Source organism: Xiphias gladius, chromosome 20, assembly GCF_016859285.1.
Source record: "Xiphias gladius isolate SHS-SW01 ecotype Sanya breed wild chromosome 20, ASM1685928v1, whole genome shotgun sequence".
NCBI lineage: Eukaryota > Metazoa > Chordata > Actinopteri > Istiophoriformes > Xiphiidae > Xiphias > Xiphias gladius.
The window spans coordinates 3,889,223-3,902,094 of record NC_053419.1 but is presented as its reverse complement, the minus strand read 5'-3'; the positions used below and the strand labels follow the sequence as shown (position 1 = coordinate 3,902,094).

The 12,872-nt window shown below is 38.1% G+C and overlaps 1 protein-coding gene across 2 annotated transcripts in view; it reads right to left on the bottom strand.

Moving 5' to 3' along the window:
* The window catches only part of atp8b1 (ATPase phospholipid transporting 8B1), a 38,711-nt gene that overhangs the window by 19,366 nt on the left and 6,473 nt on the right, over nucleotides 1–12,872 (bottom strand). Inside the window, exons 2-3 of one of the 2 annotated variants that reach the window (XM_040158029.1) lie at nucleotides 3,976–4,183; nucleotides 3,509–3,606 (exon numbers count right to left, since the gene is read on the bottom strand). In XM_040158029.1, coding sequence (XP_040013963.1) covers nucleotides 3,509–3,606; nucleotides 3,976–4,138 — 261 coding nt within the window. In that variant the 5' untranslated portion in view covers nucleotides 4,139–4,183. The remainder of the gene's footprint in view (nucleotides 1–3,508; nucleotides 3,607–3,975; nucleotides 4,184–12,872) is intronic. The other variant, XM_040158028.1, reaches the window with a different exon arrangement.

Below are 12,872 nucleotides of genomic sequence, written 5' to 3'. Positions count from 1 at the left end.
CAATTAAACGAAAAAAATGTACAGACAGCAAAGTCTCTATGGATGGAAACATTTAAAATAATCCAACACCTCATGAGACAAACAGCATCGGACACAGCATCCATTTATCCATTTATCATGGTGTCCATACTGAGGCGGTGCTGTGTTTCACCAGAAGATAACCATCTGAACTCTGTCCACTAAAGCCCGTTTCCACTTAGTGACGAGTCCTTCCCTGCCACATTGTCTCTGAGCAAGACACTGATGACCTTCCCAATCCAGGTCTGTTCTGAGAATTTGGTTTCGCAGAATATCCTCAAATTTGCCGACTCTCTCCTCAATGATGTTGGTGATAATGTCTGGCTCAAAGTCAACATTTCAGTTCATCCCAAAGGTGTTGGATGGGGTTGAGATCAGGGCTCTGCGCAGGTCAGTAAAATTCTTCCAGAGCAAACTGGGGAAACCATTTCATTAAGGACCTGGCTTTGTACACAGGGGCACTATCATGTTCAATCAGGAAAGGGTCGGCCCTCAACTGTTGCCACAAAGTTGCCATTGCCTAAAATATCATTGTATGCTCTAGCACTTCAATTTCCCTTCACTGGGACTAAGAGGCCTGGAACAATCCAAGGAGGAAAGCTCCTGACAAAAAGTAGACAGAAGTATGAGGACAGGGGTTGGGGTTAGATTGTTGCTTTACTGATATTTCTTCTCTACAACTAAAGGACTATCAAGAATAACTGGCTTCCAACGTAGCGATGAGTTTCCCGGTTTAGTGCGCAGGCATTAGCCCAGTTTGTGTGAACGTCCATATAATGAGACAGAGCTGCATTTCATCACAGATAACCATCTGTACTGCGGCCAGGTCTGGCCTGGATTTATCTGCAGGACAAACAAGGACGGTCAAAGACATTCACCGCCTTATTTACCTTCTCTTGCTTACTGTCAGTCTAGGACTTTAATGTACAGAACACTAATGTTTAAGCTGTTAGAAACATGTTTTGGCTTCAGTCCCACTTCCTCTCTCTGTGTCTAATGTGTCTGTTAGTGGGATACAGGTCGGCTTAGCTGGATGATCAGGTTTCAGCCTCTGCAAAGACGACACAAAGCTTCAGAAACAAAAAAACACTCCTCTGTTCACCTGCTGAGTCACACCAGCAAGTTTAAACATTTGAGCAGTCAGCTGGAGCTTTAAATTATAAAAAAAGTACTTAAAAGGATGTTTTTTTCCCACACGTATGGTAGTATAAGCAAAGTTTTCTCAGCAAAAGAGCTGAGTGATAAACCAAAAATTGACTGAAATTTACTGAAACCAATCAAAGCAATCATCTAATTTTGCTCATGTGTGTATGAAAGCTTCCACTAAATCAAGTAAAACACCTCATTGTCATTCATTCATATGCTTTCTCCTCATCTCACCTTTCATCTGTATCTTCATTCAAAAGTAAGCAGCCTTTCACAGTATTGGCAAAGCATAAATAGCTGGTATCATATTTAAACATGACCTTTCAACAGCTCAGGGAGCCCTGATGGAGTCAGAAATGACTCAGCAGAAACAGAAAGGTAACTGCAGGTTGAAGCAGACTTGAGGAAATCTATCAAATCAACACAGTACACTTCCTTGTTGATGTTACACATCACTTTTTCTACCCACTTTCTTACTGTACTTTGACTTGGCTAAAATCCCTTTAAGACATATATAAGGTCAACTAATCCTCACGGATGTCCTTACGGATGATTATGTTTGTTCAGTTAAAGATAAATTCAACATTTCTCTTAACCTTCAGATAAAGTATAATCAACATAATTTTTTTTATATTTGTATTTATTTGCCATCAAAAGGATCAAACACTAACACTGTCCACTAATAATCTTTTTTCTTCCTAAAATCCCATATGGCTGTACCATTCATATGATTTAGAGTGAGACTATGTAACATCTGAATAAAGGCATAGTACAATTCTTGTGTCAATACACTCAGGTTTTGGCTATTACTGCTACTTTGTCTGGTGCGACAATTAGCTTATGGTGGCTAATGTTACGTCATTTTTGCAAACTTAAGATAGATATTGCCTTGTAACTCACATTAGCGAGTCACTTTGCTGACTTCATGACGTTCAACTATTTAGGCTACTTATATACTACATGTCAGCATCTACCATCTTTTAATTCAGTTCAATTAAATTTTATTTATATAGCGCCAAATCATAACAGAGGTTATCTCAGGGCTATTTTCATACAGAGCAGGTCTAGACCGGACTCTTTATAGTTATATTTACAGAGACCCAACATTACCCCATGAGTAAGCACTTGGCGAGAGCCAACATAGGCACTGTTTAGCAAAAGTTAGATAGATGCGCTCAAATAGACAGGCATTCATCATTCTCCGATGACTCAACTCAAGGTCCGCTTACTAACTCATCAAGAGATTTCAACTGCATTTCATGGGCTTCATCAGTAGATGGTGTCTTCCCAGGTAAGAAAACTCAACTGAGGATCAAGAAATGCAAATGACAGTCCCAGAAAATGCTAATAAGTGTACACTGAGTTGAGATTTCTTTTGTAAAACTACTGATTTTAAGGTCAAGAATGAAGTTTCAGCCTCAGTTCAGTGAGAACGCTTTGTACAACCAACATTCTCTGCTTCAGTCCTTATGTTTGTATGTAAGTAAACAACATGACAAGTTACTTTTGGTGCAATTGTTTTCTTGTTTAAGATCAACATTAAAAAAGGACCACACCTTAGAGTTCTGCCACCCTATGGAAACCCATAAGGTGGCAACATACCCAGTGGAAAGTGCGAGAGGCACCAATGTTTTGCATTAGCCTGGCAAGCAAACTGTCTCAGGTTTTTTTGTAATAGGAGTGAAGTCAGATCGTAAAAGATGTGGTTATGGGACAGGTGTGGGTCTCATTTTAAGCCTGTGCAGAACTCTACCACGCAGATTGTCTGCTTTAGCTTATTAAAAACAAAAATTACTGCTGCGTTTTCCAAACCCTTCAGCAGGTTTAGCTGGATTTCCTTCCATCCAGGAAAATCCTGGTTTTAGTTCAGTTCTATGAAAGTCTTGAAACTCTGCTGATTTCTCTCTGTTTGTATGGCAGGATATCATTTTTTTCAGTATGACTTGTGAATGTAGTTCTCCTCAAGATTTTAGGTTGCTTGCTACTGCATTACCTACAATGATAAGGTAACTTGGACAAATTATTGGATTATCTTTGCAGGAAGTTTCAATGCTTTGCAGGTTGATTGTTTTAGAAAAGCACTGAAACCAAAAGCTGCCAGGAAAAAATAAAGACAATCTAATGACTGCTGGATGATTTTTAAAATAGTCCGCATGATGAATAGCCCATGGTCTAAAACATGCAAAACACATACTTGTTCTGCACTTTGTTCAGGGTGTGTCAGCCATGCTCAGCTCTATATGCACAGGGATTGGTTGGACCAACAAGGAGAGAGGATAAAGATGTCTTCAGACCAGCAAATAAGTCCATGAAATAGTAGTTTTATGTAAACAGTTGAACTTACAGAGTATCTGCTCTTCTTGATGCATAGGAAGACTTTCCTCTGAAATTCAGGCAGATGGTGGTAAGGTCGATCGTTGGCTTTCACCTTCCAATGGATCTCTGAAAAAAAATGTTATCCTTAAAAAATGGTTTCCTTGACATAAATGTAATATGTAAAATACAGAATTCTGCTGAAGTTTACTACATAATCTGTTAAATTCATCTTGTAAATCAGAGAGCTTTTGGAGTGGTTGGAACATATATTTGGTCTCTTTTGATGGGGCTAAGTGAGTACTTTCCCCTTGGTTCCAGTCTTTGCCCTAAGCTAGGCTAAATGCATCCTAGACCCATCTCTGTACAGGACGCACAGAAATAAAGCAGATATCCATCCTCCTATCCGATTCTGGGAAAGATGACTAACAAAAGGGATTTTCCAAAATATAGTTAATTCAAAATATAATTTTAAAAAAGTAATCTTTAGTGACTCACCACTGGTTTTAACTTCTACTGGAGGGTGCGGAGCTCCTGGCGGTTCTTCTGCTTCCCCTTCAGAGCTAAATCCTAATTCGTCATCCGTCTCATCATCACTGTATGGCATGACCTCATCATCAGGCCCCATGGACCCCTGGGATTCTGTGCGCTGCCGACTCATCTTAGCGCCTCAGGTATCTCTGAGAAAGAAAGAATTTCAGCTGACCTATAAATGCAATGTAAAATACATTACAAGACACAAAAGACAAAATGTTATTCGAGAGAGATTAGTGAGGCAGTGGTTTGTAGTCACAGGAGGCTATAAGTTTTATGATTGGCTTTTCACCCTGCCTTCAAGTGTCGCTATTTATAACAGTTATAAAGATATTTGGCTTTAGAAGTGGTCTGGCAATACATCCTAACACCTAGTTCAGTGGCAGCATGCTGAGGCCTTTATGATTTTCTGGTTCCATCAAAGAGGGTAGTGAATATGAATCCCAAGTCCAGGACTGAAAGCGCCCATTCAGAAAACCAACCAAGAACAACCCCAAAATTAACAATATAATGGGAAAGATTGAACCAAATTATATGAATAAAAACAGTCTCATCAAGTCCAACACGCTTACAAATGAAACACCATGACTTCGAAAACAAATGTATACTGCAAGATCTATCTGCCATGCAGGAGCAAAGACAGAATAAGAATGCAAATCAATCAGAGAAGAGCTGATGGATTAGGTACACTCAGGGCTGCAATTGGTCAAAATGTTTCACATTTCTTCATCATGTCTTAGAAAATGAAGATCCACCTTGATCTATTGTGTACAGCCATCAATACTCAGTGAACAGAAATAAAAATAAAGAGCTGCAGTTCAGGTTTTCTTTCAGGTTTACAGGCAAGTCTCTGCCAAACCTCCTGATGTAGTATGATGAATGTGTGATGACATTGTCATGTAATGAATATACATGCATTCACAAGTGACTCTGAGTAATGTGGCCACACCCTCCTGATCGCTGTCACCTTCTGCTCAGGACTCGTTATAGTTCAGTGATCAGTGTTCAGTTTATTCTGTTTTTAAGCGGTAAAACGACAATAGCCATGTCAGTGTGAACACAAAACCCAGTGACCTGACCGAGAGAGACCCTGTTAACACCATGCAGAAACCTCATTACTATGTAAACTTTTGATCAGGTTTCTCCAAGGATTTGATTCTGGGACGGTATGACAGGAAAAGCAGGATGAACCTCTAACAGCTGATTAACATAACAAAAATCTTGACAAAGTCATTATTAATTATTCATTACACAATATGCTACAAGTGCAGATTCTTTTAAAATGTTATTCATAGAATAAATCTGTTCCTATGACAAACACATAAACAAGAGCAACAAATCCCATGAAAAGACCAAAACCAAAAATGAATGTATCCTACTAAGAATTGTTTTTGTATCCAAAACCTGATATATCTTGTTCTTCTGTGCCATAGACCTGTATTGTTGTTCAAACTCTATTAAAAAGACATCAGTAGGCCACACTGTTGCACTGAGTGAGATGTTCCTTCATTACCATGAACATACACACACTGTAGTGATTTTGAATCAGTCAAACATACACTGTCCTGCTGCCCCAAATTCTCACTAGAGCAGCAAATGTGATTTTATTTGCTGCTGAAAATAGTACCCAACAAATGCATTATTTCCTCCTGTTTGAGTAACATTTGTTACAACCTACAGTGCCCAACTGTTTTTAGGAAATTACAAAGCCTTTAAAGCGAAAAAAAAAAAAATTCTAATACTATAGAGTTGGGTCCGAAAGGGTAAGGAAGCAGGATAACAACTTGTGTGATACAAAGAAAGAATACTTAAATACTACTTGTCATTTTAGAAAAAAAGTGGAAACTCTCTTTCAACAGCTTGGTTAATGCAGAATTTAAGCTGAAAAAGTATACTGTATGTACAGTTGACATTATTGTCTGTTTTACAGATATAAAATGTCAGATTGTAAGATTATCATTTTTGATTATATCTCCCAACTGACAAATGGTGTAATGACCCCAATCTCTAATGGGAAATCTGCCTAACTGCTCCTAGTTGGTTGTTGCCAAGTTTAGGTTGGTGCTACCCATCTGCTTAATGTTTAATGACATGGAGGAGTCGGTTATCACAGTTGATACGGTTCTTTAGTCCCGTTTCCAAGAACAAACACACCTGTGAAGCTCTGAATATGTCCAGGAAGAGAACTAAAACCAAATTGACAGAGCTGAACAGGGCCAGACAGGGAGACAGCAGGACTCCAATTTATGAAATGGAAGAGTTGAAAAGAATAGTAGTCTACATAGAATTTTCAAAATCTGGAGTTCATATTGACCAAATATTTTTCCTCTCTATATCTGTCCATTTTGAGTTCCTTCACTGCATAGTTTTCAGTTTACTTGGTTGGTAGAACTTCATATTTTATCTTGAAAAATGGCTGATAATAAAAGTTAGCCTAGAGAACAAAAAAAAAAAAGGCATAAAGAAGCCTAGATATTACACAACCTGGGATCCTGTACTGTATCGCACATGCTGGCTTCTGTCACACTGTCATGTTGTATTGTGATACTATGAATAGAGGAGAGCTATTGTTAATGTTATTTTGACTTGTCATAGGAGGAAAAGCGCAGGTGTTACTAATATCTGCTGTCAAAAAGGTCTATTGTGACGTTGTATAGTGTATGCGCTCTTGTCCTTTGATCCCATTTGTAATCTTAACCACGTGAGGATAAATTCTTCACCACATGATTGGCCTGAAAATGAAATTGTATAGGTATTGTAGACCTTGACTATTTAATGTGAAACATTCAGCATTATCAGATGTTTAATCCAGGATCAACTTCTTCCTCTGACAATCCTGTGTTTTTGCAGAAGCCCCCAGACTGGGACTTGTGCAGTTTCAACACAGAAGTCTGGTGGGATGCACTCCAAAATCCAACCAGAAACTAGCAGGTTGGAGAGGGTTAAGCATTGTTTCCATTCCATTTCTATTTGGTACACAAAGCAGCACATGCCAGATATGCAACAAACTACTCTGTAATTTTTTCAGTTTCCTTCTTGCATTGTGATCCTTTATGTGAATATCTTCGTCGTGAAGTGATGACAAATTTGTTTGACGATCGCTGCTAGCAACAGAACACATGACAACTTCTACAAGATATATTACGAATAAGTTTCATTAAGTGCAATATAATACAATACAGTAACAACATTTTCAGTGCCCCAGGAATAAAAATGAGTCATTCCATGTCAAATCAACAGATTGAAAACTTTCTTGACTTTATGTAAATAATATCATTGTACCCAACAACTAGTGTGCACAATTTTCGGCTTGTATCTTCTTTAGTTTCGGAGACATGGAGGCTTTAAAAAAAAAAAAAAAAAAAAAAGGGTCGTGGCCCTGATAAATGAGTGTTGCTAAAAAAAAAAATTGCAAAGATCCGTAATTCATTACTTTTGAAGTATTCATGCTACATGCTTGAAATTTTCAGGGATTGTGCTACACCAGTAGATGTGTTTAAATTCTAAAAGGATTGGCCTACAGTTGCATATTTGCAAAGTTATGGATTGCTGAAAAAAAATATTTAAAATTATTTTTTTTTTTAAGACTTACTAAATCACACAGACAGATCAGATCAGATTTTTTTTTTTTTATTTATTTTTTTTTTTTTAAAAAAAAAAAAAAAAAAAAAAAAAAAAAAAAAAAAAAAAAATTCCTATGCATATATCCTATATATATACATAGTCTAACTACACTACACACACACACACACACACTGTTAGATTTTTATTTAATTAGAATGTGAAAAAAAAAAGTTGGTGTTGAAAAAATAATATATATTTATATATATCAAACACACGTGTTTTATATATATATATATATATATATATATATATATATATATATATGCGCCTATCCACCATTTTTGGTCATACACTCGTACACTATATTTGCCAGGAGCTGTATCTGCAAGACAGACTCCTGATGTCACAGCCCATTGTTCCATCACTTGTGGACGATTCCCACTCAAATCCACAATAAAACTAGGGTCACCTGACACCCTACTGACCGGCAGTTGGTTTGGCATGACTGGAACAAATGAGTGGGTCCCTCTTGTGCATATCCTGAAGATCACTGATGCTGGAAGCTATGTTAGCTCCCCAGCAGGGCCAGACTGAATAAAGTACATTCTACAAACTTTACACTGGACTTCCACAGCGTCAGATCTCATAGACAAGGGATCAGATCAGTGTGCAGTCTTTTTTCAGCCCTCTAATAGATGCGATCTCTAGATCCACTATGAGATAGCCACAGCCAGCTAACCAGTCACAACAGTCGCATGAACTGCGGTGCGTCCACACAGACTATTTATTCACTTCACAGTTTACTGACGTGTCACTGTTTACCTTGGACCACGACTGGACTGTCGTGGCTCAAGGTGGCTAACGTAGCCAGCCATCACCTACATTACTTTTTAACTAAAACTAACATTTGTTTGCACGTTGTAATAACTCTGTTTCCACGAAGCAGACATTTTACACATCATGCAGCCCTAACTGAACCAATGGCAACAAGTAACCACTGCATACACATAACATTTAGTGCAGATGTACAGTCCTGGTTAAACTTGTTGGCACCACTGACTTTTAAGTACAGAATTTAGAATATCTTCAGAAATAAATCCAAATTAACCAATTTTGTATAATCAGAATATTTTAATAAAATGTCCAAGGTTACTTAATAAAATAAAATAGTAAAATAATAAAAACAGTCTAACTGTTTCATGTTCCAGCTGGAAGCTTCTTGCACCTGTCTGCTGGTAGTTTCTGCTGCTCCTTAATTGCTATGCATTCAAACTCTTTCTCTCCAAAGGTTTTTTTGTGATTTGGTTCAAGACTCATCATGGCAAGACTCAACAGTCCATCTTTTCTTTTCAACCATTCTTTTTTGCTAATGAATGTGTGCTTTCTTTGGGTCATTGTCCTTCACAACGTTCACCTCAGACCTAGTTTTCTGACACTGAGTAACACATTTTGCTCTAAAATGCCTCAATAATCGTCCGATTTCATCATTCCTTTCGTTCAGTGCCTCCAGTACCAGAGGCAGAGGAGCAGCCCCACAACAGCATGATACAACCTCCACCATGTTTTACCGGAAGTAGGGTCTTCTTTTCCTTATGGGCTTCATTTCGCCGCCTATAAACAAACTGAAGCACTACGTTCCCAAAGAGCTCTACTTTGGTTTCATCTGTCCATAGAACATTATCCCAGAAAGACTGTGGCTCATCTATGAAAGTTTTTGCAAACATCAGTCTTGCCTTTTTATACCTTTCTTTCAATAGTGGTGTCCTCCTTAGCCTTCCCCCATGGAGCCCTATTCAGCATCAACCTTTGCAGACTAGCCCCACGTCCTGAAAGCGTCTCAGTGTTATGACAGTGAAACCTCTTGATAACATTATGAATTGTTTAAACAGAGACTTCAAGATCTTTGCCGACTGTCTTGTAGCCTTTGGAATTTTATATTTTTCGATAATAGCATTTCTGACTGATCTCTTGTCTTCGCCATTGTGAAAAAACTCGAACAATCAGCTCCTTTTTGTAAAGTAAAACCATCATTCATTGTTTAATTCAAGGCTTTGTGAACAATGAAAATTAAGCACAGGTGAGTTTGATTTTGTTTGAGGAAGTAATTTGAATTCAATACTTTAACCGTTCCTCAACAGTTTTAAAGCAAACTCCATTTAAAGAAGCTGTGGTTTGACTGAATGAGCTCTGGCTTGTCACACAAGTCTGCACATGAAAACTCAGTGAGGGGGAGGAGGAGGAGGGAAACAAACTGTTTTGTTGACTTTGAGAAGAGGGAAAGAATGATCGAAAGAAAGAAACTTGAAGTGAGGAGTAAATAAGATGACAATTCAACTCTCTGCAGGTCTTTGAAATAAATATTACAACTTCTCTGAAAATTACCATTTTACAGTTTTTTAAAAACAACAAATTACTTGTTTACATGTTTTGGTTTTGATATTCAACTGTCTTTACAGGACAGTCTTTGAGGAGTCTAAAGTCAGTTTTTTAGTGTTCAAGATGGACTGAAGGACACACCTCAATATCGGGCATCTTCATCTGCAGATAAATTTGAATTCAAAGTATGTTTTTTTTAGCTTAACTGTTGTCATCATACAGTCAAACAACATTCCACACCAAAAGAGTATACAACCTTAACTGAAGCCCTGCGTCATGCCTGCATTCATCCACACAGTCATTTCCAAAACCATCATCACTGAAGGTATGCACGCCATTAAAAATAAAGTTTCCTTCATAGTGAAACATAAAGGAAAGAAAACTATCTTTAACTCCAACTGAGTTGACTTCAAGTACACAGTTTAACAAATCTGAGACATGCCTCAACACATTCTCTAAATAAGATACTGTGTCCAGTCTATTTTTCTATACCAAATATTAAATTAACTCATTAAGTGAAATCTGACTGGCTCAAGATGTCTGACTATGAAGTCGTCTAGAGTGAATACACCATTTTTAAAAGCCTCAGTACTCATGGATTTCCTGTGTATCACAGAAGCTGCTGTTTTGAGTTTAGGTTCACTTTGGCTCTGCTGTCAGAACTGTGTTCATCAGCCCATCACGGTCCTCATCTACTGATAATACATACCAAAAACATCTCGCAGCTGCTAGATATTAAACGCTTTCCACCTGCAACGAACTGGAGAGACTTTTATTGTTCTGCTTACATTTATATTTTGGACAGTTATCTGTTTGTTCATTTATTAATGCCTGCCATATTAGTTTTAAGTAAATTCATCTGCCACTATTTTCATAATCAATCAAGTAATTTTTCAAGCAGAAAAACAAACATATGATGGTTCCAGGTTCTCAAAAGTGAGAAGTTGTTGCTTTTCTTGGTCTTACATTATTATTGATAGAATATTTATGACAAAACAAGACATTTAATGATGTCATCTTGTGCTTGAGGATACTGTGAAGGGTATTTTTCACAGTTTTCTGATGCTTAGTAGCTAGAACAATTCAGTGATTCATCGAGAAAATAATCGGCAGATCAACCGATAATAAAATATCCATTAGTTGCAGCCCTGTACGTATTTAATGTGCTTATTCCTTTATGTGCCAATTTAGACAGTAAATGTAAACATAACCCTGTTTCTACATTTTTCCGTGTTGGTGCATGTTAAGAGCTTACCACATAGCAGAAATTTTAGAATCCTACCCCCAACACCACCTGGGGGGCGTAGAGCTATTGTAGGGGGGTGCACACGACCAGGGGGGAGAATGTGAAATTTGATTCATGTGGGAACAAATTTCACAAACAAACAAGGGTGCTCTGATGCTTGCAGGCTATCACTACTCAGGTTTGCAAGAGTATTCAGTAAGGCAAACTGTCAGGTGAAGTGCAAGACGAACTTTAACGAGGAAATATTAGTAAATCTTTATCTAACATATCTTTTAGTCAAACTTAAAATTATGAAGAACTCATATCATTGGCACAGCATGAGAAACGTGAAAAGAAAATCAAAGATTCAAATCACATTCAAAACATTATTATTTTGTTTATTAAATTCAAGCTCGGCTCAGTTTTTTCCCCACATTCTGTGTTCCCATTTCAAACTTCATTAAACAATATCCTGTTTCTGAACACGGACACAGGGGACTCTTAGCAATATAAAAATAATTCAGCAATACCCATGAGCCTCGGCCGCCATTGTGATGAAGAAGAAGCCAGTCTGAGGCGCAAATCAGAGCAGTTGCAAATTTAAAACGCATGTGGTTGAAGCTGTGAACAAAACATGGCGCAACAGCTGCTAAATTCATCCAAATTAACCCAGAATACAGAAGTGAATGGATTTAAAGCTAAACTCTAACATTATTCACTTTCTGTCAGAGAGTTAAAGGACAAGATTGAGATCACTGTAATGTCCCGTCCTTTAAATATGAAGGTAAAGCCAGCAGCCAATTAGCTTAGCAAAAAGACTGGTGACAGGGGGAAGATTTCAGCTTTCAGCCTCATTAAAAATACTGTCCAATCAGAGGTTCAGCAGCAGCAGCGGGGCTGCAAGGCCCCGCCCGTCACAGAGAACAGGTTTTAGTGTCTGGCCTAGGGCGTCGCTAAGGTAACAACAAAGACCAGGGAGGGGGGGAGGGGGAGGGATTCACGCAGCGGACAGAGAACATACCTGAGCGTCTACAGTGAAACCTGAGAGGGGGGGAGGAGGCTCAGCTCTCACACAGACGGCGGAGAGGAGGTGGCTTCAGAATAACTCAACAAAACGCAAGGAGAGGCTTTTGTTTCTCCTCCCGTGTCCTCAAAAGCACTGAAAACAGTGTGCGGGTCTGAAGATTGTAATACTGTCAAGCATCTTTGAGTACACTGAAAAGGTTTATAAAAATTTAGCTTTTAGTATTATTATTATTGTTGTTAATATCACCAGCATGATTATGTATTATATATATCATTCTTTTTTTTTTTTTTTTTTTAAGGGCACACGTCACTGATATAATACTGAATATCTATCTATCTATAAGGATTATGATTTTTTTTTTTAATTTATCTGCGACAGTTGTGTGGTGTATGAGGTTTGGAGAAGTCTTCTGTATTTCCAATACATAGCATCGTCTTTGAGTGGCCCTCTGTTTACAGCTGTTGGGCAGTACCACCCCATATAAGAAAAAAGTTGTATAAAGCCTTTGGTGTCTCACGACGGAGCTATGTGAACTGTAGTAAACGTCTCCAAGTGATGTGACATCAGTCAGACGGCTCCAAGTTTGAAGACGAAAAAAAGAACAGTCCATCATGAGTCTGATAGTGTTTTGAAGTTCAACACTAAATCAGTGGAGCATCTCTTTTTAAG